The sequence below is a fragment of the Indicator indicator genome, chromosome 2 (genome assembly GCF_027791375.1).
Source record: "Indicator indicator isolate 239-I01 chromosome 2, UM_Iind_1.1, whole genome shotgun sequence".
Classification (NCBI taxonomy): Eukaryota; Metazoa; Chordata; class Aves; order Piciformes; family Indicatoridae; genus Indicator; species Indicator indicator.
This window is the reverse complement of record NC_072011.1, coordinates 17,283,053-17,310,807: the sequence shown is the minus strand read 5'-3', so window position 1 is coordinate 17,310,807 and position 27,755 is coordinate 17,283,053. Positions and strand designations below refer to the sequence as shown.

Sequence of the window (27,755 nt, the reverse complement as noted above, 5' to 3'; positions counted from 1 at the left end):
TCTGTCTTAGAATCATAGAATAATTTTGGTTGGAAAAGACCTTTAAGGTCATTGAGTCCAATCATTATCTAATTCTACCAAGTCTGGTGCTAAACCATGTCCGTTATCACCATATATATGTCTTTCAAACACTACCAGAGATGAGGATTCAACCACCAACCTGGAGAGCCTATTCCAGTGCTTGATAGCCCTTTTCAGTGAAGAAATTTTTCCTAATAACCAATCTAAATTTCCTCTGGTGCAACTTGAGGCCATTCTCTCTCATTCTATTGCTTGATACTTGGTAGAAGAGACCAATACCCACATTGCTACAATTTCCTTTCAGGTAGTGGTAGAGAGCAATTGGGTCTCCCTTTGGACTTCTCCAGCCTAAACAACCCCAGTTCCCTCAGCCACTCTTCATAAGACCTCCACACCCTTCACCAGCTTTGTTGCCTTTCTCTGGACCTGTTTCAGCACCTTAATGTCTTTCTTGCAGTGTTGGCCCCAAAACTGAACACACTACTCAGTGTGTGGCTTTGCTATTGCAGAGTACATGGGGAAAGTCACTTCCCTACTCTTGCTGGCCACACTATTCCTGATACAGGTCAGGATGCCATTGGCATTCCCAGCCACCTAAGTACATTGCTGACTCATGTTCAGTTGGCTGTTGATCAACGCTCCTAGGTCTTTTTCTACTGGGCAGCTTTCCAGCCACTCTTCTCCAAATGTTGTGACCCAAGTGCAGGACCTGGCACTTGGCCATGATCTGTTCCATGATCTTCCCTGGCACCAAGGTCAGACTGACAGGTCTGTAGTTCCCTGGATCCTCCTTCCAGCCATTCCTGTAAGTGTGCATTACATTTGCCAATCTTCAGTTCAGTGGGACTTCCCCGGTTACCCAGGACTGCTGGAAAATGATGGAAAGTGGCTTGGTGAACGCTTCTGCCAGCTCTTTCAGTACCCTTGGGTGGATGCCATCCAGTCTCATAGTCCTATGTATGTGGTGCAACAGGTCACTAGCCAACTCTTTTTGGCTTATGGGGCCTTCAGTCTGTTCCCCATCCCTAGCTTTCATCTCTGAAAGCTAGATATCCAGCAAATGACTGGTCCTACTACTAAAGACTGAGGCAGAGGTCTAAAGTACCCTGGCCTTTTCCTCATCCTTGACCAGTATGTTCCCATCTGCATCCAATAAAGGACAGAGATTTCTCTTAGTCCTTCTTTTGCTGCTGATATTTTTGTAGAATCATTTCTCGATTTTTTTTTTTTCTTTTTTTTGTCAATTTTTTGCTGTCTGTTTTTTTTGTAACTACAGAGTTAGCCTTTATCCAGGTTAGACTCCCTCCAAATCTCCGTTATCCCTACTGGATAGATTTGTTATGTCCTTTCTCTCCCCATCAGTGGATAACAACAATTGCCAGTGAACTGTCCATAAAAGCCTTTATCTTTCCAGGAAAGGCCTTAAGGAGGCATCTCTTCCTTCATGTCCTTTTCTGATGTGAGAGCTTAGAAGCTGCAGGACTCTCTGTGCTCTTCAGTACAGGTACTTTGTGTATTTTTCTGTTGATCTTGGTTAGCCACAGAAAGTAAGGTTACACAGCTAAGAGAGGTACTGCATAGTAAGAATTACTTTTGTTGTTCTCTTGCATCCTTTCTTCACAGGGGTGGTGCTTGCTAATTATCACTTAATTGGCAATGTGTTTTTATTTTTATCTAGCTTGGACAGACCAGTCTTCCAGCAGATTTTCTCTCCTACACTCATGCAAACTTTCACATGATTCTTCAAAAAAGCACCTAAGAAGCCAAGCAACAAGTATTGTTGCTGAGGTAATTCCAAGTCAAAGCTGATAAAATACAGGTTCTTAAACTCTGAACACACCTTTAGACAAACCACAATACCTTACACTTGGCTATGGTGAAGAGAGTGTTGAGCTTTGAAAGTGGAGTTCATTGCAGATGGACTTGATTCAGCAAAGCAGGGATAGACATTTTCATGCTTTTTTACTATAATGAAGTCCAAGGCTTTCTCAGTATTTCAGCACAGGAATTTGGTTTTTTACCAATTCACTATAAAATTATTTTTAACACATGCCACTGTCGTGATAGACCTTAAATTTCTATTCTCTCAGTATTACTGAGAACTTAAGTTGTGTAGGTAAACGCCATTGCTGTTTTGCCGTGGTACTTGCCTAAATTGTATTGTGCCTCCTGTGCTGCTCTGAGTCTCATAGTACCTTTCACACATATACAGCTCTTGTTTGGTCAACAGACTTCATCACAATTGCAATTTCTTTGGTATGTGTAATGAATAATACAGCAGTAGCATGGTGCTATATTTAGTGATGGTTAATGTACTTGTTCTCTCTAATCCTTTTAAAAATATGTTCTTGCAGTCTGTTTGTACTCCTCTGAACATTATTACAGTAGTTCTGATTTCAGTAATCCTTTGTGGCAAGAAATAAATTGAGCAGTGGTCCATTTATGTGGTATGAAAGCTTCTCTTTGATTGTTCTGTCGTCTCGGATATGAAGGCTTCTATGTACCAGCTGTCTTGTTGCTGCTTCCTTTAGTTAGCACTGATTTTATAAATTTGGATCTTAGATTCTCTAAAAGTGTGCATTTGAAGTATGTTTCTCAGTATTTAGAAGCCTATTCATTATATGAAACTACAGTACCTATTGCTGCTTGCCCTTTTTTTTTCATACCCAGCTGTCTTTTTAATCTTTAGTACCTTCTTACACCTGCAGTATTACTTTGATGTAGGGTGAAAGGTGAATTCCAGTCACAGGCACTGGCAGGATGTGCCATGTAATGCGTTTTGACTCGCTGCATCCACGAAACCCAGAGTGTTCAATGAAACAGCCAAATACATTTAACAGGGTTATTGCAAGGAGATAAATGCTTGGTACGGTGTTTTCATTTTTTCCCCATCCCATCAACAGAAGGGATGGACAGTGAAGCTGGCAGTGTCAGCGCTTCCTCAAAGCTCACGTGTGTGAATCATCGTTTAAGGCAGTAAACAGAAACAGGGAAGATGATGTTAATTAAACTCGATTGATAGTTGGAAGCTTTAAATGAAGCCCTGAGGCCTAAAACTTGTTGGGTTTTGACTTACATTTTTTATGTTTATTTTATGATTTCTTATGCAGATACTAGAAATGCATTAAACCATCTCCGTATTTTGCCCACCTCTGCTTATAATAGGGAGCTATGAAGCGAGTCTTCAACCTGTGTTTTCTAAGATGATCCTGCAGTAATTACTGCATGAATCAGATTAACAGGAGTGGTATACTCTATAATGTCTCAGTGCTCATATCCTTCCTGCACAAATATAAAGAGCTACTTATATTTCCATGTTGGTTAGATTCCAATGCTTCTTTCCGTTTTGATTTTGTTACATGTAAAGAATAGAGAAAAATGTCTAAAATTGAGATCCAATCTTAAGTCCTCCATGCATATTGTAAATCTGGTAACCAGGGAGCTTTTTTTTTTTTCCCCGTGTGTGCTGCTAAAGGCTGTTGATGTTGTCCTAGACCCCCCTGGATAATTTGTTTTCAGGTGTATTGAGCTGTCATTTGCACTAGTTTTACTTTATCAATGAGTAAGCAAGTAGAATGTTACAAGAAATAGATTAAGAAAGAGAATTGGTAGTGGTGTTTTAATATTGATACTCCTTTAATAGCCTTGTTATATGATTCTTCAGTGCCATCTTTGTTTTGAAAGACAAATTAATTTTATAGACTTAATTACATTTTTGAGTGTGACTTATTTCATCATATTATGTGCTTCGCTTTTTACTGCTGAATATATTCATGTTATTTCCCCTGACCCTTCCCTACCCAATTTACTTTATGTAACAGAGCCATAGGTGAACAAGTATATGAACCTATCCAATAATAAAAATATTTTCTTATGTAAATGAGTATTGCATATTAGTGAGGTCATTATCATGCTGTTTGGACCTTTATTATATTAAACAGGTTCAAAAATCTGAGAAATTTTAGAATTGTCATAAACAGAAATTTCAACTTCAATAAATATTTCAAGTAATGTATCAATAGAAGAAAGTGAAATCCAGTAAACAGTTTTTGAGAGGAAGTTGCAGTATGTGTAATTGATTGTGTTTTAATCTTTTTTCTCTTTCCAGTTGTCCGTATTTGTCAGAGAAGATTACACCTGCTATACCTGCAATTGGTGGCATTCTTTTCTTTTTCGTGATGGGGACCCTGCTGCGTACTAGTTTCAGTGATCCTGGTGTCCTCCCACGCGCAACACCAGATGAAGCAGCAGATCTAGAGAGACAAATAGGTAACACTGAAGGTCTGTTGTCTCTTCGCTTTCCTCCGGAGGGTGCATGTACTGTGTGAAGGCAGTGTGCTGCTCTGCTTATAGGAGGAGTTAATGCTCTCTTGCCACAGTAATCATTCTGGAGTTCTAATGTCTGATGACACTGAAGTGATTCCTGTCGAAAGACAGTTGCTCAGTTCTTCAGCCAGAAGGATAGTAACCAAAATCCTGGCCTTGGAGAGTGATAGTTTCTACTATAAATACTTTTCATGAAGTCTGGTAGAAGCCTCTCTGTGGTGCACTGGAGAATATTTTTTTGAAGTGGCTTTGACAAGAAAGCTGATACTACGTATGTTCTATCAATTGTGCACTTTTTAAAGTAATATACCCTCAGAGTTTAATTTAATTATGCTGTTATTAGTATTGGGGAAAAAATAAGTTTCTGTGTCAATATACAGTCTCGTAAGTTGATGCAGTCTTCAGAAGGTTGTTCTTCAGTAACATTAATAAAATGTTACTTATTTTAATCTGTGAAAAGCCAGAACAATTAAAGGAGAGTGAATTAGAATTTAATCAGCTTCAATATCAAGAGAACTGTTAACTAAATTCTAATTGTGGAAATTCTCCAGCTACCAATATACTGAATAGCTGAAATGTGGTACCTGGATAAGGAAAAAAAAAAAGAGTTTGTAGAGCTGCTTCATAAACAGTGGCTTTGTTTGCTTATTTTTAGTAAGCTAGTAAAGCTTAGTAAAGGCTTCTGTATCTGCTTTCATGTGCTAGTCAATAGAAATCTTGTTTTGTGAAGTAATTTCAGCGGAACGCTCACTCATATAGTTATAAAGTCAGATAAGAGGTTTACGCAAGAACAGGAGAAATACCTGCAGGGTCCTTGATGCTTAACAACTACAGTACAGTCTTAGGCTTTGTTCACTGTGACCAAAAATTTAATTCACTAGAAGCAAATGAATGCATAAAAGATGCTGTTGCAGATGCTTCTGTGATTCTGAGGGCTTTACTTCAGCCTAGGTTTTTTCTGGGTTTTCAGACTGTTCTCCACAAAGCACTGGTGAAGATATCTGAGGGGCAGATTAATTGGTTTTAGACTCGTAACACAATGTTATGGGGTAGAGTTCTTTTGGTGTATGCATGGAGCGGAAAATATGTTTCAGTTTTATCACAAAGCAAATGTAGTTTGTACGCACCAAACTCACACTGTGAACTATGTTCATGTAAGTAGGATTGGTAGGAGAAATCATGTCAAAATAGCAAAACATAAACAAAATATGACATTAGTTTTTCTTTACTGCTTAAGTGTTAAGAGTCAATTATAGCTGGTAGGCACATTATGTAGCTACATCTGCATAAGAGATCTGTTGAACAAAGAAATATTAAGATAAAACAAACAAAAATAATGACCTGTATTCACTATTTTAGGCCTTTGTGGGTCTTCAGCAGAGGAAAGGTGACATGTATTTTTAAATACATGCATACTTTCGTGGTTTGAATCCAATAGTTTCATTGTGATTAAAAAAAAAATTCTCCAAAGGGCTCAGTTTTAGAAAATTACTGTCAGAGGGGAAAGAATGCCTTTATCTTCTGGGAACAGGCACATTATCTTTGGTATAGGATGTTTAAGAAGCAGCAGGATTTCAAAATACAGAGAGTTCATTGATCATCACTACAGTGAGATTATTTTTCATCAGGTCTGGTGGAAGGTCCTGACCACAGCTGCTATACTATGTTGTGCATTAAGGTGAAAAGGTGACTGTCTAATAAACATAATTTTATGCATTTCAGCATGTTTGGATGTGAGTCCTGAAGTAAAACCAACACATTTGCAGTGTGTTACATGCAGCAGCTAATTGTAATTACTCTGTATGCTCTTTGTGTAGGTTTGAGGCTTTGGGAACTGTGTGATCATGTAACAAGGTCATTGAACTATGTGGGAGGGAAATTTTTTCTCATGGAAGTGTGAAGTCTGGGATCTGCCATTCACTGAATTTTGTAGAAGTGGTATTTGCTTTCCAAAAACAGTGTGTTCTGCTGGCATTCACATTTCAGAAAGAAAACCTACATTGCTTTTATACATTGTTTGGGCAGAGGCAGGAGTCAGCTGTCATTGCCATGACAGGAAGGAGATAACATTTAGCCAGTCAGGACTTTGCTTTGGGCAAGGACCATACTGTACGTTATACACAAGCAAGAAAACTGCTAGAGCCTGTATGACCCAGATAGCTCCATCTCGAATAGATGCATTGAAATTCATATAAATTTCTTCTGTTTGCATATGTTTGGATACAGCACTCTGAATTACTGAAAAAGAAGACTCTTCAGTCAACCTGCCCTTATATCACAGGATCACAGGATGCTAGGGACTGGAACGGACCTCTGGAGATTGAGTCCAACCCCCTGCCAGAGCAGGACAATATAACCTAGTGCAGGCCACACAGGAATGCATCCAGACATGTCTTAAAAGTCTCCAGAGCAATCTCCACAACCTTTGTGGGGAGCCTGTTCCAGTGCTCTGTGACTCTTACAGTAAAGAAGTTCTTCCTCATGTTGAGGTGGAACTTCTGTGCTGTAGTTTACATCCATTGCCCCTTGTCCTATCACAGGGCACAAGTGAGAAGAGGCTGTCCCTTCCTTCTTGACACCCAGCCATCAGATATTTATAAACATTTATTAAATCCCCTCTCAGTCTTCTCTTCTCCAGACTACCTACCATAAAGAAAGTAAATTAGAAATGGAGGAGCACTGTAAAGCTCTAGACTCACTACACTCTGAAAAAAAACTAATAATGGATATAGCATGTGTTTATACTGAGGAACTGGGATTCTCTGTCCTTACTTGAATAATATAAGAATTCCTACTATTCACAGAATCCAGATTTATGAAAAACAGTTCAAGTTTGTGTTGTTGGAAAAGCTAACAGATTTCTTAGGCTTATTTTAGAGCTTGTTTTTTTAACTTTCGCCAGTGCTGTCACTGCAAACGTTTTTCAGAATCAAGTACTGGATATGTAATGTGCTGCACCAAGATATGTAAATTGCTGTAATGGGATTATTTTTATAGCTGGGAAGAATGGAGAGAAGTATTTGGTGAAATGGGGGAAAAATCATTATTTCCCCCTTCTCTTTTTGCCCTCAGCTCTTCTCCAAAAAAATTATCCTCTCTGTAGGAATAACATGTGAGAAGAGGATGTAATTTATATATCCACTAAGGTATATCATTAATTAATTCATGTATTTGCTAAGGTATATTCCTTAATGTTGCCAAAAGGAATAATGCGTCTTTATATCATAAAATTGTGTGTTAAACAATAGTTTAAAACTTAAAGTTTTCCAGAGAGCCAGAAATAGAACTTTTCATGTAACCGTTTTATTATTGCTATAATTACTGTGATGATTTGCAAGTATTCTGTGAGGGTTTTTTTAATGGCATTTTCCTTCAGTTTTATTAATGCAGTGTTTGGGGACCTGTGGACATTCTTTGCCTATTTAGATACTAGAGTTCCCAGTAAAATGTCGTATCATTGGAGGGTAAATAAATTTATCACATATTTAAGAATATCTTTCTATTGATTGAATAATCTTCCATGAAACTTACTTGAAGAACTTGGATTTCTGTTACGTCTTTATACTTCATAATTCTGCCACCATGACCTTTCCTAGCTGTTTCGGAAGTGGTTGAATCGTCTTGCTTAAGCATCTAAAAACCTGAGAAATAAGGTATATAGCTTAGGCTACAAAAACTCACTAAATTTGTATTACTATTTTTAAAGCATAATAATATGAAAAAATACAATGAAGCATTCATTTTGCATCTTTTCCTAATCAGTGTTGCAATCAATTTCTATTTATCTCTTTCAGATAATACTTCACCTAAAATAAGGTGCACTTTAGCCCAAAATTGCTTATTTACCCTATGTTCAAAGAATCATTGATCTTAATTCAAGAAATAGATTATTTCAACAGAGAAAATGACAATAATAATTTTTTCTTAACAAGTCTTTCATATACAGTCTTGGGTAAATGCAAAATAAAAAATATAAAAATGATTGCATTAGAAAGTAGAAGAGTCAACATATTTCCATGTGTGACAATTTCAGAACTTGTTCATAAATTTTTAATTGTTTTTTTTAAATGGTAGTACAAGACTTGCTTCACTGTTTCAGACTGCTGAGTTGATCAAACCCACTGTCTTATTTAGCAGTAACAAACCCAGTAATCTTCCAAAAGCTGACAATGGAGTCTCAAAGTAAGAAAATACATTGCCATCAAACATGGAGTTTGGGGCTGAAGTTGCCAAGCATGAGAGTTTATGGCAGGGCAAACAGGGAGGAACAAGCTAGGTAGCTACAACAAATCCTTCTGCTCTAAAACTGTGGTTCTGGAGTCAACAATGGCAATGGAAATAAATGCCTTTGTACTATTGAAATAATGGGGATTTTTAATGTACCCTAAAAAGATGGCTCCAGCAGTTCAAAAGAAAACTTCTACATGCTCATAGTAACAAGTCCCTCACCAGCTTTCTTGTTGGCCCCCTTAAAATATTGGAAGGCCACAATAAGATCTCCTCAGCCTTCTCTTCTCCAGACAGAATAACCCCAACTCTCTGTCTGTCACCATAGGAGAGGTGCACCAGCCCTCCCTTACCCTTATTTCTGTGAAAAGTGAAAAATCTTTTTTTTTTCAGGCCGACCATACTGGATGTTGAATCCTTTTCATGGTGCATATAAACATGAGTTCTGCAGTCACACAAAATACTGTATTGAGCAGGGCTATTGTTTCTGTGGGAACATGAAAATTAGGAGCAGCCTTTGTTTGTAACCTCTTTGCTTTCTCTCCAAAGGTGGAATACCAGCATGATAGGCTTATTGTTGTACTTGATACTGCATGCTTTAAACAGCATTCTTAAAATAAATTTAGTGAAATTGCTTTATATATCAGGTATACTTTTCAGAAAGCTCTTACTCTGTTTCTTTCCCTCATCAAATCACTGAAGGTTATGTGTGTTTCTGGGAGCTAAAATGTGTTTCATGTACAGTTTTAGACCTCAATAAGATGATTCAGTCCTTAAGAAAGGGTTATGTAGGTTTCTCTGAAGTCAAGGCAATATGAAGTCAGGAGCAATATTCTGTCAGTATCTCTTCTTGGCTGTCATATGAAGAATCGTGTAAAGAATGTAGTTAGCAGCTGCTGATTTTAGTCTAAGCCAGGTTCTCAGTATTGTTTGTCCTTAAGTTTACTTTCTGGAAACAAGAAAATTTTATTTGATTAACTTCTTTTCCCTAAAAACATAAACTACTTTTTCTTCTTGTAGCCTATTGTTGTTAGGCATGTAGTTTAGATTTCAGTAGCTAAACACTAAGGAAGACATATCTTAGAGTTATGTATTTTTGCATTTTGTTGCCTTGGGAGTTTTTGTTTGTCAGATTATAGGTCATACATGAAGATATTTTTCATTGCAGAATCTGTTTTTCTTAGCAGGAACCACTGCAACTATTTCAAGTTACTAAATCTTCTTACAATATTGTTTGAAGATTGAAATGGTGTGTCTTTAAAGCTGGTGGCAAACCTTGCATGACTTGATTAAGTTTGTGTAAAAACTGTGTGGAGGGGCCTTCTAGAGACTGTTTGTCCTAGGATCTTAAGAAAATTGACCCAAAAAGCAAATGCTTGATTGAGTGGCAGAATCCTGGTGATATATATATATATACAGAATTCCAGCCTCTGTTTCATCTAATCGACAATTTCCATTTGTTTTCAGTATAGTAAGTTGAGAGCTCTAAGCGGACTTTGTTGTCACATCAGAAGGTTGTTAGACTGTGCTGTATCTCTATTAAATACTTGGACTAAATACTTGAAGTGACGTTCTTGCAGCAGTTAACTTACCTTGGTCGTATGAGGGTATGGATTGAATGTTTGGGGGTTTTATAATAGGGTAATTAAAATGCTGAAGCCCTATCTAGTGCATGAACATTTAATGCTACTAGAGAAGTTACAAAATATGTTGGATCAGAGAGGATAGAAAGCAATCCCTTTAACAGGAACAGATTATCTTTCATGTAAAATAATTTGCATTACTACATTTATAACAGATTTGGAGAGAAAAATATAAAAAGTAGGGGTCAGATGGAGGTTTATTTGGGGAAGGTGACTTCATAAAGATTAAGCTTTTTGTACCTTAAAGGGACCACACATACGAAAAGATTTAACTATGTTAGAACCCAATTGAAAGCTAATTACAGTCTGAAAAATCAGACTGAGACTAGGATATTTTTTGCACATTTAGGTTAGATAAATTTGATTAAATCCAAGGACATTTGACTGTGCTTGTTGCTTGTTCCCAGAAAAACTGATAATAAACAGAAAGACTGGGACTTTTGGATTTCATTATGTGGTTTAGGACTGCAAGTAAAATCTTGTCTCCATGGAAAGTCAGCAAGACTATTTTCATTAGTTTTGTTTGCATCAGCTTTCACTCTGGATTTTGAGATTAATTTTCCTCAGAGAGCTGGGATTTGCTGTCTCTATGCACTTGAACTTCCCTGCAAAGGTTTGGAGAGCAATCCTCTTACAAAACCAGAGCTGTAATGGGCTGGCCAGTAGCCTCCCTTCTCCACCAGAGAAAAGGGAAGTTGTGTTTGAGATTCTGTCAGAGCCCGTATTGAAACAATTTTTCTTGTTTAGGTAGGCTCAGCATGTAAATACACTAGTAGCTTGTAATGTACTCTTTGTTTAATTTTAAAAAAATATATGAAATTGTTAGGTTGTATTGATCTTGAGGTCAAAATCAGTGTAATTGATATGGGAGTCACACAGTAATCCATACTCACAGATTCACAGATTGCATTGGGTTGGAAGGGACCCTCAAAGGTCCAAACCTCCTGTAGTCAGCAGGGACACCTCTACCTAGATCAGGCTACCCAGGGCCATAGTGAGTCTGATGTCGAATGTCTCCAGGGACGGGGCTTCAGCCACATCTGTGGGCAACCTGTTCCAGTATTTTACCACTCTCATTGTAAAGAACTTCTTCATTATGTCCAGCCTCAATCTACCCTGCTCCAGTTTTCAAAACCATTGCCCCTCATTCTATCACCACAAGGCTTTCTAAACTTCCAGATGCAGATCATAGGACCTGGCCCAGCATTGCAGGAACAGTGCAGGAGTTGGTTTAAATCCAACACAAGCTTCTAAGCTGCTGTTTCTTCAGTATTCACCACTTCATTCTCGTAAGAGATGCTTAGGAGCTTCACACCATGATTCCATCATTCTCAGCTATTGCTCCCCTCCTTCTACCCTCTTCTGTAAGAGGCCTTCCTGAAGTCTGGTTGTTTCAGTGGCAAAGTTCTACAAATACTTCTGTTGATTCAGACTGATGGAGTGGGTGACCAAGTTGCATATGGGAGCTTCTTAGGCTAGATTTGCTGCTTAATCTGGAATACTGCTTAGCACGTCTGTACTGATGCTTATTTGAATACCTTGCTAAGTAGAAGAATTTCTAGTTGCTCCATTTAGAAAATGTGTAGGTTACAGGGTGTGTAAATATGCCCGTGGACCCGGCAGAAATTGTAATTGTGGGTAATGCTTGTAACAACTTGAGCTCAAATACAAGTCATGGATTTATTAGTAACCTGTCATCAGCCCCATGCTTGTCCAGTGTGAAAGTGAGGGGGACAAATTAAAGCACAGTTGTGTAGGTGACTGTGGCTTTGAAATGTAGTTTCATTCACATATTGGAAATTAATTTATTTTACTTTCCTATTACTCTTGCTGCTCTAGAGACCTGTCCAAGAGTAATAATTTGGTGGGTTTTTTTCACTTCTGAATGTGCTACAGCATTTTAAAAGTCTCAAAGTGATGGTAGATCTTGTTTCTATCATATGCCAAGCTCTAATGGCAGAATTGCTTGTTGCTTAAGTAAAGGTTTACATCCTATATTAGGTAGAATTTCTGCAGGACTTGTAGAAAAAACAGGTTTGTTTGGTGGTTTTTTTTTTTTTTTGGGGGGGGGGGGGTTGATTAGCAGAATCCTAAAGACTCAGGAGAATTCTAAAGATACCTTGTCTGAGTTTTACAATCCTGCACCAGTAGTCACTGTTCTGGTTAATACATTCTCTATGAACTATTAGGGATTCAGAGTGTAAGAGTTTCGGGATCAAGGTAGCTATCAACATTTGAGAGTTAGGTTTGGATGATTAATTCAAATTGATTGGATGTGGATGATATTTGTAATTGCCCTTTTGCTACATGTTATTATTTAGGAATATGAAAAGGGGGAAAAATTTGTTTATTTGTGTTAAATTAAATATGAAACTTGCTATAGATTGTGATCAAGGACAATTGTGTGCATATACATAGCTCGTGTGAGAAATCTCATGTGTTGTATCTCCATGTTTAGATATTGCAAATGGCTCCAGTTCAGGAGGATACCGCCCCCCTCCCAGAACAAAAGAAGTGATCATCAATGGACAGACAGTGAAACTAAAATACTGTTTTACTTGCAAGATATTCCGCCCACCTCGTGCCTCACATTGCAGCCTTTGTGATAACTGCGTAGGTGAGTAAAAAGCAGATATGGCATGTGTTCAGTTTAGCTCATGTGTTATTATGAATACCTCTGATACAAGAGAGAAAAGAATCAGGATCAGTGATAAGATTACTCACGAGGTCATTTGCCATGTTCATCCTTCTTTCCTAGAAACTCTGTTAAATGTTGAGAATTTTAGAGGAAACAGAAGAGGATATTGGGCCTAACAGCTAGTTGTTGCTAATCTAAGAAGGAAAAATACCTTCTGATGCATAGATCTCATAGAACCTGACAAAGAACACACCCAGCTCGAGCAGGGCTCCCATAGTGTGTGCGATAAACTTTCCAGTGCAGAGAAACAAGGTTTACGGAAGTCCGAGAATTGTTTCCTTCACCAAACTCAAGTGGGGGCAAGGAGCTGCTTATCCAGTTCATTACAGACGAGTTCAAATGTTTAGGGCTTGCATTATGACCAGAATACACACTGTAGGTAATTCTTACATTTGAACAGATATGAGACTAGAAATTTGAAAGTCAGAATTCTTAGGAAATTACTGGGCAAACATTGTTTTCAGAGTAAGTAGGTGTCGGGACCTAAGGATCTTTTGTACTGATAAGGGATTTTTCTTCTGAACATCTTGTCTTTTTTTTTTCACAACGGTTTTCCGGGAGGGCAGACAAAGGTGATTAAGATATACTTGAATTTAAAAGCAAACAAAAAAAAACCAAGTAATCAAATTTGAGTGGTTTCTAGTTAATTGGATCACCTTTAGAGTTGCCTGCAGCTGATAAGAACAGTGTCAGGCCTGGATTCTATGCATTCAAGAAAATAATGTAGTAAGATGTCTCCAACTGAGAAATGTAATTGCAGCATTTAGCAGTGATATTTTTGGATGTGAAGCAGTCATTGGAAGAATTATGATTTCATTTACGTCTGAACTCTTGGAGTGAAAAGTTTATCCTCTTGGCCCTATATGATGGATTAGTATCTGTGGACGATTTGTTCAGAAACTAAGTTTTTCTAATGTTTTAGAATTTTGTAAGTATTGTAAAAGCCATTGGGCTTAGCAAGTAGAGATGACTATGAATTGCAGTTGTCATTTGCAGAAAAATTATCACATTAAATGGGTAATGTGGACATTGCAGTGTTGTGGCTTTGCTCAGCAAACCTGGTAATATGAAAATGCAGTTGTTGAGCAGTGCAGCAAAGAAAAGTTAAAAGCTGCTGACTTTACTGAGAGCATATAAATCAAAGCAACTCACACACACACACACTTAACCTGAAGCTTCTGTTTTGAGAAATTGATTTTTCTGCAGGTTATTGTGTAATTGATTGTCATTTCCATAATAAGTGGAAAATCTACTCTGTAAAACATACAATTAGTGATGGTAGGGAAAAAGATTAATCTTTGTCTTTTAATCACATCTATGATAAAGCAACAGATGTGAAATATTATGAAAGCATATCAGAAAATAGTCTGCACAAATGACTCATACAACTGGTAATTGTGTCTAAGAAAATAAATCTTTTCTGCTCATAAAGTAGGTGTATGATCATTGTAATTTGCTCTCGCACATTTTTTAAATGTGAAGTTATTTGTTTTAAAATAATTCCATCCATTTATTGGAATGAATTTGCTATTTGCTGTGGGTTTTCTTCTCAGTGTTTATAATGGGAATTACAATAACCTATACTTTTTTCAGGATTCATTGCATAGTACTTCTGTTTCCTAATTAGGTACAGGTATTTGTCAAGTGTACTGAAAGCAAAACTTGAAATTTGCTAGTACCTAATTTTCACAGAAAATTAGTTGCCAAGAAAATCAGCATTGCTTGTGTACTTGTGCAAAACCAGTAGTCTAAAAGTGTATGCTTAATGGGAATGTTATGCAGTTTACCTCCACTCTTAAGTTAGGATTGTCTCTATGGTAATGCTTTTATATAATTTTAGCTTATGAATAGATCTTACAATACCAATGAGCATTTTTGTGCCACTATCATTTACTAGTTTCTTACTGACATAACTAAACCAATGCAAAAGTATTTGTACTTCACATGCATATGGATATTGAAGCAGTTTATGATTGTAATTCAAGAATAATATGGGTGTATGTACCCCTTTACTGCATAGTTCCTGAAGCTTTTGCTGCATAGTTATAAACTAAATACAGAGACTGTATGATACAGGAATGGAGACTTTCTTCTAACCAACACTCACTGCTTAGAAAAAGTAGTACCCTGTATCTAAGTAAAGGTGTTCTATGATACTGGGTCAATGAATGCAGTGTGATTGAGAGGTTCTTTTATTCTATGTTTTCTATTTTCTAAGGAATCCTTAGCAACATTTAAAATATGTGATTACATACAAAAATTTATTAATTGTTGGAGTTTTACCCTCCTTTGAATTAATCCTGACTTCCTAGTTGTCTAGTAAGCAGATCTGTTACTTGATCTTGTTTCTGATTTTTGTTTAATCCATATTTTTTACAAATGGCTAAATAGTATATTTAGATAAAAATAGGAAGAAAGAGCTTTAAAAAAAAAAACAAACAATCATTTGAGTTCAACCCATAGTAATACTTCAAAATCCTTTAGTTTTACCATATTTTCATAGTAGTATCCAAAAAAGTCTGGGTTTTCCTGCAAATGTAGTTTGTTGCATTTATAATAGCCATTAAATTTTCATTTATGTAATACCTTCAAAAATTCAACACTGAGTAAGTGTTCCCTAGACCAATACGTTGGGTGTATTTCTGACTTGCTCTGTGAATGGCACTTGGAAGTGAGTCTATCAAGGGCTTTCTGTGTGCTCTTCTGTTACTTTAAAATTTATAAATGAATTTAAAATAATGTATGCATAAACATAAGAAGCAAAGACTGAGTAGAGTAACCACAGCAGACATAAATTCTGACCTCAAGGTAGTCATTGCTGGGTTTTGGCAAGTTTTGATTGCACTGCATAGTGTTACTAAGAACCTAGTGATTGGGCTTGTGGCTGAAATGACTAATAGACTTTTAAAATTTATTTTTGGTCATTTCAGCATCAACTGCAGTTTCCTTTTTTGTTTGGTTTTAATAAATAATAATAATCTTGTTTAATTTGATTTCTATAATAAAAGCTGAACAAGAAGCAGCTATTTCCAAACAATTTATTTAAATATAGTACTGAATGGCTAAGACAAAATGGTGAGTAATGATGGGCAAACAGTAAATCAATTTAGTCTAATAATCTAAAGCCTTCTGTGCATTCACATGCCACAGTTTTGTTAATCGAGCAGAGAAACTGATTTAGAGTAAGGCAAATATCCAGTATGGTGGAAGAGACCCACCATTTATCTAAGAAAATGTGGCCTTTTTATTTGTTTCATAATCTATGTATTGGAAATTTGTGCATGCCTGATGGATAAAGATAGCTTCTGCAGTTCTGCTGTTTTTTCCAAGACATTATTTATTTGTTTTTTCCACAGAGGATTCAAAGCTCAAATTTTTTAAATCGGGTGTCACAAGTTAACTTTGAAACATTTAGCTTAATTTTTCAGAGATCACCAATGAACAGGAGAATGGCCATACTAAGACCAAGCTTTTGGGTTGTGCAGTAGCCTGTTTGCTGCCACGACCAGGGTGGATCCCTGGGGAAGAATAGAAGGTGGCGAGCATGTGAGATTATTTCCTGATGAATATTCTCACAGTCTCAGAAATCTTCAGCATAGGCTGCCTTGAACCCTGAGGAGTCATTTTTGTGCAGTAGCTCTTGATGGATCTTAGTTGGCCCTCTTTGTACCTTATCTGAACCTTTTGAGATGGGGAACCAGGTGACAGTAGCACTGAAAAGCACAGGTACCACACTGGCATTTTCTCTTGTTGTTTCTGTTTTCTGTAAGAGAGAGGATTCCTCTCACTTGTAAATTTGATTGCTTTTCTGTAGACCTTAAACATGAGAACAAGTGCCAAGATTTTGACAGAAATTTTGGCAGAAAATATGCTGCATTAGAAGCCAGACACCCCCATTCTGGCTAAATCATTCTTTCTGTAAAGCACCAGTGCTAGGCAGTTGTAAGCATTGCCTTTCGGTTTTAGTCTTGACCAGAATACATTAATTGATTATTGTGAAAATACAGTGTATTATGTAGTCAGTAGTATGCCAAACAGCAGAATTCAGATAAAGTATTTTTTCTTAAAGAGGTTCCCAGATTAGGCACCAGTGCTGTAAAGTTATTCAAACAGGGAATTATTTATTAAAACACATGTAACATAAAACACATATAACTCATAAAACACAAAAATAAGACTAAAACTGAGTTACCAGTGTGTTCTGCAAGAAGCTGTTCCTTGTAGTCACTCTAGATAACATCATCTTCCAGAGTGGAGAACACAAATTGCTTCAAACACTGGCTGAGAGGTGGCATTGCAACAGTTTGGGTTTATAACCCTGACGCTGTGTGTGCGAGAGTAATTTCCTCAGTATTTTGTGGTCCTTTATAATCAGTCTGTATTTACTTGAAGTCAGGAATTTGTTGAGCTTTGTTTTAATTCCATTCTGTAGCACTCTTCCTTCATTATTGTATTATTCCACTTCCTGCTTTCATTTCCTTTTCATGACCTTTGTCTATTTATTTCCTTACATTTCCTGCAGTGAAATTTTTGTTGTAGTGCATTTTTCACTTCATTTGGGGGCATGATTTTTCAACTTGTTAAAACTTAACTCTGGATCTCTTAAAGTGACTCTTTAACTGAACAGTTAAAAGCAAAACTAGAAAGTTGGCTATGTCCTTTTTTATTTTCTTGTCTATTTTTCCCAATTTTTCCATGTGAGAAATGACTTTGGTTTTTTGTTTGTGCTATGCTGCCAAATGGAGTACACACCTTTCAGAAAATGTATATTGTGTCTTTATGATTGTGCCATCTGTATACTCAAACTACTTGAGAAATTCAGGGAGAACTGTATGTCAGGGGGTTTTCATTCCACAAAAGTCACAGCAGAAGCATTGTCAGGGGAATGACTGTCACACAGGTGAATGTTGTGTAAGTTAAATTGCTGTTACCAGTTGATAGCAAGTCCCATCAGTGTTTTGGGATTTTTTAAATATGATTAAATTATTTTCTTAAGAGTGATGACTTCAGTGAGTGGAACTGAACCTCTGAGCTAAGGATAGCTTTTATGAATATGCTGTGAATATCAGATGCAAGATTTTGCGTTATTTATGAAAAAATAGCAGATATTCTGCACTGACTGTAAAGAATTTGACTATATTTTCTTTTGTGCATGCATACATGACTCATTAGGCTGTTGGGATTGAATTCCTGTATCTTAGAAGAAAATAAATATTTTTTTATAAGAAATGCTTTTTATTGTGAACTTTTTTTAAACCTCATTTGTTTTCCTAAACATTTCAAGAGTAACCAGATTCTGAAAGTACCCTTTGTCATACAAAATACCAAGTCTGAACGGATGTGGTCATATCATGGCATCATAGTCCTACAAAAAGCTGTAATTGTTATCCTTATAAATATGTGTAGGTGTGTCAGTATCTCTACATAGTTACTCCATTGTGCATTGACAACAATGGACTTTGTAGTCCTATGTTGTACTGCTACTGTTAAAAGTAATTTTGAGTAATGCTGGCCCAGTTGGTTGAATTGTAATGTGATTTTTTTTTTTTTGGACTGATGCAAGATTTGGATAATAGGCTTGTCAAGGGTTAGGGCTGGGCCAGCCACTAAATGAGTGACAGATGTTCTCTATTAACCCACTCCCTTCCCCAAGGGGAAGAGAAAAGTAATAAGGGAGAGAGAATCCTACAAATTGGAAAAGAAAACTAAAACTACTTTAGTGAAAATAATAATAATAATAAAATATATACAAAACCAAAATTGAGCTCAACCTTCTGATGACAGTCACTGTCACTGCTGAAGCTGTGGCAGAAATCCCAACAGCAGATGGGAACCAGCTTCAGGAAGTCATGGATTGGGATCAAACACAGAATGGTCAGAGTCCTCTTCATGTGCTGGCCATTGAAGAAGAAATTGACCCTCATGATCCCTCCACTGTATACTGAGTATGACGTGTATGGAATGGAATACCTTGTTGGTCAGTTTAGGGTCACCTGTCCTATCTGTTCCTCCCTGCACGTGAGACATTTCACTCTGCACCTCTAATGTAGTATGCAAGCTTTAGCAGTGAGCTTGGTATGCTTGCCACTCCTTGGTACTAACTAGAAACACTGAGCATTGTCAGTAGCAGAAGCAGACATATCAGTGAAATATGGCCATTAATTTCAGAAAGTTCAGTTACTTAAGAGGCTGAGCTGAAAAGTAAAATCACTGAACAGAATTAGTTCTGTTCTAGCTCAAACCAGGACAGGACTGTTGACTCCTTCCACTCCTGGAATGCACATATGCATGTTAAAGGTGCCAGCAGCTTAGGTGTGTGTCTTTACCCTTTTCTTGAATAGCGTGGAAGAATTACCAGGTGGTTTCTAACTTCTATTCATTAGAATCTCTTAATAATGTCACCTAGATATTTTTGCAACTGTAAGGTTGTTTTGTTTTTTTTTTTTTTTTGAGACTTGCCTTCACATTCAGCTTTAGAAAATGTATGTTAGCGTGCAGTGATCCGGTTGAGCAAAGTTAAAAGGAAGCAGCTCATAAATAATAATAAATGTTCCTGAGAGGACAGTGCAAACAGATGCACAAAGCTGAAGGACCAAACTGGCCTACAGATGTTCTGTGTTAAAATACAGTGGGTTTTTTTGTTTTGTTTTGGTTGGTTGGCTGGGTTTTTGTTTGTTTTGTTGTTGTTCCTTGTAAATTATAAAGCTTTAATTAAATGTTTTGAAAGAGGAAGTAAAGCATTGGGGTAATTTTATATGTGGTTTCCTGGAGTGTAGTGATTAAGAAAGCTGAACATTTGAGGATGTAAAAGTCTACCTGCTGTGCTGTGAAAAAATAGAAATTTGATGTTTCTGAGCAGCAAGGAATATTCTTTGGTGTGGCTTCTGAAGGAAACACTCTCCATGTGTAAGACCATTGCTTAAGAAAATGGGAAATGTTCTCAGTTTTGTTTTTATCTGAGATATGCAGCATTTAATGTTTCTTAATCAAGTTTTTAAATGTAAATGTTTCAGGGAAAGTAAAACCCAAGAAATCTGTTAAGTGTGATGTAGCTTTTATGTTCTTCTGTCATCCAGTTAGCAGATAATATTATTAGGTGAGTGTTAATGAGAACAGTGAATCATGCTGACAGCATGCTGCTTCCAAAGGGACTATATGTGAGCTTCATCCTCTGCTGTTGTTTTTTACCCCTGCTTGTGCGATTCTTTCTTTTGTGCCTGTTCACACAGTCCTTAGTAACACACAGCCATTGATAAGTCACTTTTTCTCACTAAGCAATTAACAAAACAATTGCCTTTTTTCTTTCCTGCCAGTTCAGGGAACTGACCTGACTCAGCAGCAACTTAGACAATGAAAGAAGGAAGTGGGATAAGTGACAGGAAAGGCAGCATGTGGCCATCTCTTTCACTGCTACCAAGTTTTAGATTGGTGCAGTTATCTTGTGAAGCCTCACCCTTTGGATCTGGTTATGGGGGTACCAACTATCTTCAGAAGTTATTATCCAAATTCGAAGTTGTGTATCACTTGGGAAAGAGTAGTAAAATAAAGTCGTTGCAGGATTGCTGACAACTTTGGTCTTTACAGCTGCATTTTGAGTCTCTGTTTACCCATCTTTTCATTGATAATTCACCTTATAAAGTGTTCACAGATATTCTCAGTCCCTTTTTGTTTGCTTCAGCTTTTGTTCTCAGACCCTGAAAAATTAATCAAAACTAGATTTCTCTGGCAGTTCTGACAAACCCGTAGCAAGGTTGGCATTACAGCTAATGAACACTTGACTGCTTCTGAAAGGGTCGTTTCATCCCTTCTCTGGTGGTATTGTTTTCACTACTTCATTTGGATCAGCTTTGGTGTTTGTCTGACACTGTGGTGAGCTATTCTGGAGAGTAGGCAACAGAAAATTAACCATAGTTTTAAGTTCATCTGACTCTGTCAACCAGCTTCCTCACAGGGTGAAATCAAGTCCAGGCTTAGCCCGGCTAGGCAGTGTGGAGAGCCATAAACACACAGGCAAGAGATTGCTCACAGGAATGCTAAACCAGGAGAAGCTGGGCCATCTGCTGTAACAGTAGTTCTGGATTGAGTAGATACAGCTGTAACTTCATAGCACATCCTGAAGGCAAATGCCATGCTGCTTTTGCTTAAAAAAAATTGAGTGCAGGAGGATGATCAATCACAACATCTGTGGGATGGTTCCACAAACTTCAGCCCTTGCAGTTTTCTTCCTCCCTCATTAAAACTTCTAATGCACTTTTTATTAGCAATAGTTTATATTAACAATGTTTTGGTTCTCTTCATTTGCCTCAAATATTTTTACATTACCCTTGTCAAAAGCATATGATCAAATACAGTAGCACGTTAACTCTGTCCTATATATTTAAACCAGAGTTGCAGTCATCACCTCTCAACAGTCTGTTTTTCATAATAATAACTTAGATTTATATTTGCTCTGCATTTGAATCTTACAAGGGCCAGAATTCCTCAGCATTTTCTCAGCATTAGTAGTTTTTCAGTTCTCAGTGAAGGCAAATCAGTGGGGTTTGACTAGATGGTATTTTGAGGTCCCTTCCAACCCCTAACATTCTGTGATTCTGTAATTAGATCTTTCTTTTGGAAGTCATTGGTTGTTCGGTTTGCAGGCATCTGGAGTGCCAAGCATGAAATTTTAAGATAATGTTGTCTTTTCATTAATACTTAATAAACCATGGCATTTTGTAAGGAGGAAGAAATAGCTCTAGATTTAAAAAAGCTTATATTTTTTAACAGCATGAGAAGTTTCTGCTTAGTATGAGGCTCTTCATTTGTCTGTATTTTTCATATCCAGCCTTTCCTGTCCATTTCTGTCTTAGAAACACCTTATGTAGTTACATATCTTCACAATGATTTGTGAAAGTAAGGTATTTACCAAGAAAGTTTGAAGACTGCAATTGGAGTGCCAAATAGGTTAAAAATACTGTCAGTCTTCAGTAAGGAATATATATCAGTGTCTAAATATATATGGATGTGTGTTTATAGATAGGAAGGGGTGTGTATGTGTGTATTTTTGTTTGTGTGGGTTTATATGAGTTTCTCAAATAGATTTCTACATATATTTAAATATTGTTTCATGGCTAGAAACTGAGCTTTATATATAACTTGATTTCTACTATGTCAGCATAGAAGAGGATGAATGTATATACATGAGTTAAGTCTTCCACAAACATTTCATTTTTTTAACTTAAGCAAGAGGGTACAAGAGTACACTAAGAATATGCTATTTAAAAGGCCCTGTAACTGTATTTTTCATGGTGTTATTATTTGCTTATATGTTGTATTAGGTACTCATTAAATGAAATAAAGTGCTTATTGAAATGTAAGGACTCGTTCAGAAGCACAGATGTAAAAATAAACACTGTTCAAATGCAACGTCACTTACTTTGGGAATGCAACTTTATTACACTGAACAAAGGTAGTATTGCCTACCCTTTTAGATACAAGGGTGTTTAGTTCTTGGTATTCATAGCAGCACTCATTAAATCAAAGTATTTCTGAAGCTTTATCCTAAGAAAGTTCAGTAACTTCACCTGGAAGTGCCCCCTTGGAATTTGAAACAGATTTATGGCAGAAGCATGTGGTTCGAACAGCTGTCATGCCACACCATTCGTACAAGTCTGTCAAATTCAGAAATCTGTTGTACATGTTGTTTATATTTCTTTTTTTTTTTCATTCTTTTTCAATGAATGTAGTTCTTTAACATAGCCATAACTAAAATTAACTGGTGTCCTTGGGCAGATGAGCCCTTTTTACATAGGGATTTAAGGACTATGAATTTATAGCTTGCATTTCCTCTGCAACTGCAGATAGTTTGATATCATATGTAAATGGAGGCATAAAAGCCACAGAAAACAAAACAGGATTTGGACAAGGATCAGAGAGTTAGGAAAGTCAGCATGAGAGCATCTGACTCATGATCTTGGATTTGATTAAAAAATTAAAAATTTTGTCAGTGTACTCTCTGAAGCAACATTAGGAAATGCCAATTTGTTCCTGGCGATTGCTCCGTTTCCATCACCCATCGAACTGAGATGGAGAGGGGTGATCCAGGATGCCTGAGCAAATTGTTCCCTCTGATGCATTCCAACACTGAGGCACTTCCCCCATGTTGGGGACATTCACTTAACATGGTCTTTTCCTATCTCATGAGTGAGTTAATCTCACATGGAGAGAAAGGTTTTGATTCAGTATAAAAGAAGAGAGAGGCTGTAGTGCAAAGGGTATGTAGTGAAAATAGTTGATTACTGCTTATCATTGATTACCAATATCTGATCATTAGCAAAATATGTATGCTTATTAGGGAAATATATATTGCTATTAATGAAATATGTAGCTTGGGCAAAAAGTAATCGTTAGTTAGGATGAAATTTTATGAGAATGTATTCAACTTTCCTTATTTAGAGGCAAACTGTCAAGGCCATAAGTCAGATGTCCAGCCTTGTGACAGGGTGTGTGGTCAAAGCCAAACAGATTAAGACACTCCCTTGGTTTCTCCCTGAGCCCTGGCCAGGCAGTGGGGGGAATCCAAAAGGAGGATGAAGTCAGATGTTTCCACATTTTATTCAATCGTATAAAAAGCTGGGTGCTCTTGCAGCGACTTTGGAGTCCTCACCTACAAGTGGACACATTGTGTAGGAGCTCCCAGTTGCTGGGAAGGGTTCTCCAGATCCTTGCTGTAACCAGGGCTCACCAGCGACTGTAGATCTAGATGATGGTAAAGTATCAGGGCAATTGGTGATGCAATCACTATAGTTAGCCTTATGTCCTAATCACTATAGTTAGCCTTATGTAGTAACAATTAGGTGCCTTACTTTGATATATTTTATCCTAGCTCTATTATGATTTTGCTTGTTTTTCTACTGCTTTGTACACAAGTAAAAGATAAGTTTGTGTCCCTTGCGCGATCCTGTCAATCAGCAGTACCTAAACTGGCGTCACAGCATTCGAAATAAAAATGTGTTCCTTAAAGGCTGGGATTCATGTGTGGCAGAAGTAGAACCTCTTTATGTTTAGCAGAGGCAGAACGTCTTGATACAGTCAAAAAACCCCAAGTACAAATTTTTTCTGTTTGCCTTGGAATCCCACCTTTCAGCAATACAGGTTAACAGACCATTTAGATGACAACTACCAATTTTTATACTATATGGCTTACAGAAAACTCCTGCAAGATCAAATAGTTTATTTTAAAAACCTCACAAAAGAACCAAACCTAAACTCACAAGAAGTATAAGCAATTTTTACAAGAGTGTCTGAATTTTAACATTTGAAAAATAGTTATGTGAATTATTTTCATATTTTTAGTGGTTTAGTATGGAAAAATAGGTGGTCTGGAATGGAGAACATGTTGAGCGAATCAGTAAGAGGAAGAGGGGTATAAATGTTTTATGTCCCATAATGGATGGATGAGATGATAGTAGACATAAGTCAGAGGTGTAATCATAACAGATATAAATAAAACAACATCAAAACTTCTGGGTTTTAGTAGAAGAGTCACTGGGGAAAAAAAAGCTTCTTATTTTGAAAACTGGAGATACAGTTAAGTTGGTACCGCTTCTTACAACTGTGAATAAATATGAGCTTATTGGTCTGAGTTCACAATTTATCATAATAATGTTCTTAGTTTAACAGGAACTCACCTTAGACATGCTTTGGTTTCTCTAAAAGCTGTAAGGTTTCATTAAAATACTCCATTTTTTCTTTCCTATTTTTTTTCCATTCTAAATAGGAATTTAGGCTAATTTGCAAATGCCAGTTAAATTATGAGTTTTAATCTAGTATCGAGATAGGGTTTTTTTCTAAATAAACAGCATTTATTAATTGGTTTCCATTTATTTTTTTTTCTTCTGCCTCTCATTTCAGAACGGTTTGATCACCACTGTCCCTGGGTAGGCAACTGTGTGGGGAAAAGAAACTACAGATTTTTTTATATGTTTATTTTATCTCTGTCCTTTCTGACAGTCTTTATATTTGCATTCGTTATCACCCACGTCATCCTTCGTAAGTATGCTGGTGAAATCAGATTATGTATGTAGCCATTTGCTTGAGTTCTTTATTTTTAAGTTAATCTTTTGATCATTCAGGATTTATTTATTTGTTTACCTTTTCTCTGAAGCTTCACGATCCCCAGTGAGTCCCTTTCTGGCCTATAGTAGCTCCAGGTCATGGTATTCATTGCTTCAGTCTTGGCTTTTCTTAATTATCCATAAAAGGACAAAAAAAAAATCTATTGGAAAAGCAGCACATGTGTGCAAGCATGCAGGTAGGATAACTTTCCCAAAGAACTTGCGTGTGCCTTTTCTAATTGTGGGCATGTGGTCATTTGCCATCCAAAGAAGCAGGTAAATTAATGGGAAAAAGATTGGAGCTGGTTTACATTTTCTGCTGCTTACTGTTTAGTTTTACTTCTTTCTCTACCTCTTTTTAACATGTTACTTTTATTTGCGTTTCTGAAAGTAACCTAATTCATAATGGAGTCAATAGGATAAGACATAGGAAGATGAATATTCATGAGTTTGATTTTTATTTGTATTCTGAATTGAGTTTGAGGTCAATACTCTTCTGATTTTTTTCCACACATAAATTGTTACCTCCTATATGATGATGATGATGTTCGAAGTTATAGTGATAGGTTATATGACTTGTCTTTAAAGACTTTTTATATGTTTTGGGGTTTTTCTTAACTTACCATTGCTAGAAAGCTTCAGAGTGTTCTTTTCACTAATTATATAGGCTATTGCCTTGAAGAGTATTTCTTTAATTTTGTAATTCTTTGTATTCCATCTTATGATTGAAACCTGATACAAGTAATTGAAGTTTATGACATAGATAAAGCTAACTTGGTAATGACAATTTTTAGAAAATATTTTATTTAAAAATATGAAAGATTCTGCTCCGTTTCCTAAGCTGCTTATACTGTGTAGAGAAAAATTGTTTTTCAAAAAACAGAACTCCTGCTCCTGTTTGTGTTTTACAAAAGGATAGGAGCACTGAGCAGCTCTGCTATAGCACAAAAATCTAGCACATAGGAGTGAACTAGGAGTAAGTAATTTTGAGGGAGTCTGGATCAAGATGTGGTCTCTGCCAGATACAGCATTTCTAATACCAGTTGAAAGAGCAGAGATGAGAGGTACATATTATTTTAGGAAGGAAAAGTAATTGTTGAAAAGATAATAGTTTCCATTAATACTTTTACCTTTGAAATTTATTTGGGCACAGACACCTTTTATGTATAAGGAGAAGAAAGTGGGGTTTTTTTTCTCTGGTACCTTACTTTGCTAGAATTCAGTAGTTGAAAATACTACCAGTCTGACAATGTAGAGCTACTCTTGAAGCTATCCTGCTTTTATTTTACAAAGACTACAGTGCTGTTTTTTTTCCCCATTAGTTTTCTGCATATGAATTACCAATATTATGCCAATGTTTCATGTTCTCTGTCATGTAGATTTATCCAGTGGATTTTAGCTTTACAGTGTCCATACCTAATTCTACATAGAATGAGACAAAGAGCAGAGAAGTTCATTGTGCCTTTGTGTAGCTGAGAAGCACTTTACCACTGTATGAATATTACAATTAACATAAAGTAGTAGAAGTTAAATTCTGAATTGTTGTAAATATATCAGCTGTAAAGTTTTCTTGCTATGGAGGTTTATCTACCTTGGATGAGACAGGAAAGAACTCCTTAGTCCTAAACATTGGTTGATCCTCAAAGGCAATGGGAGCAGGTATGAATTGTGATTAGTTCCCTGATGTTTATTTGCTGCATTTGAGCTTCAAGCTCAGCTTTAAAATTTATTTACTATAATCTTGACTGTGTCCAAGAAAAGGTTCTTTACAAAGAAGGTTTTCTTACCATATTGATCACTCTCTTTGTGCCTGCCATGCTTCAGGAAGTTCTCTTATCTACCTTTCTCATACTTACCACTTAACCATTATTGTTCTGTTTTGCAACCCTACAGTTCTTCAGGTAATGCTAGCCAGGAAACAGTATTCCCAGTTACCTAATCTGAGCTGTTGCATTTGGTGTAGACTGCTTTGTGTTAGTGAATTTGAATAAAGTCTCAGTTCTTACAACTGGGACAATGATTTTCCCACAGTCCATATGTATTTTGGTAAGTCCAGGCAAAATTCTTGATTGTAGAGGAAGTCCTGCTGACTCAGTCAAATTCTGTTCTTAGTTTTTCTGAAGACAATCCTAGCAAGATTACCTTCAGCAACACTTTATTCTAGATATGCTGTGTTAGACTGAATGCCACGTGACATTATTTTAGGAAGGGTCTGATGGATATTTACAGGAACTTGTAGGCACTGACATCGGGGCGGGGGAAAAATCCTTTTGGGTCATCCTGGTAGGGAAGTTTCTTCTCTGACTTCGCTGATTTTATATATAGGAAACCTTTGGGGTTTTTTAAATGTCTCTTGGTTTACACAAATTTTTGAAATTTGTGTAATTTTTTTAAATACACCTCACAAGATGGCATTTTTATACTTTTTTGGTGTGCCTTAAGTGGTGAGGAGATATGAGATGCTTCTTAAGATTTTGTTTTCTGTGACTTTCTGAAGCATTCATTGGAAATTTCTTCTTTCCAGGACTAAGAATACGTGCACATAATATTATTGAAGATAATTAAATGAATTTGTTAATCAGAGTCTTTAGATGTATTGTCTTCCAATATTTTCTTCCATCTCTGCGAGCTTAAATTTTCAGTGATAGTGTCTCTCTGCACAGTTACTCAGCTTTGTTTGAGGCATCAGTATTTCAGCTGTTCATTGCAGTGATGAATCTTCCTGTGTAATTGGAATTGCTTGGA

General features: G+C 36.7%; 1 protein-coding gene across 2 annotated transcripts in view; it reads left to right on the top strand.

Moving 5' to 3' along the window:
• ZDHHC14 (zinc finger DHHC-type palmitoyltransferase 14) overlaps positions 1 to 27,755 on the top strand; it is a 99,750-nt gene that overhangs the window by 48,700 nt on the left and 23,295 nt on the right. For both annotated transcript variants that reach the window (XM_054393611.1, XM_054393602.1), the window contains exons 2-4: positions 4,130 to 4,290; positions 12,676 to 12,834; positions 24,808 to 24,945. In XM_054393611.1, the coding sequence (XP_054249586.1) occupies positions 4,130 to 4,290; positions 12,676 to 12,834; positions 24,808 to 24,945 (458 nt within the window). The remainder of the gene's footprint in view (positions 1 to 4,129; positions 4,291 to 12,675; positions 12,835 to 24,807; positions 24,946 to 27,755) is intronic.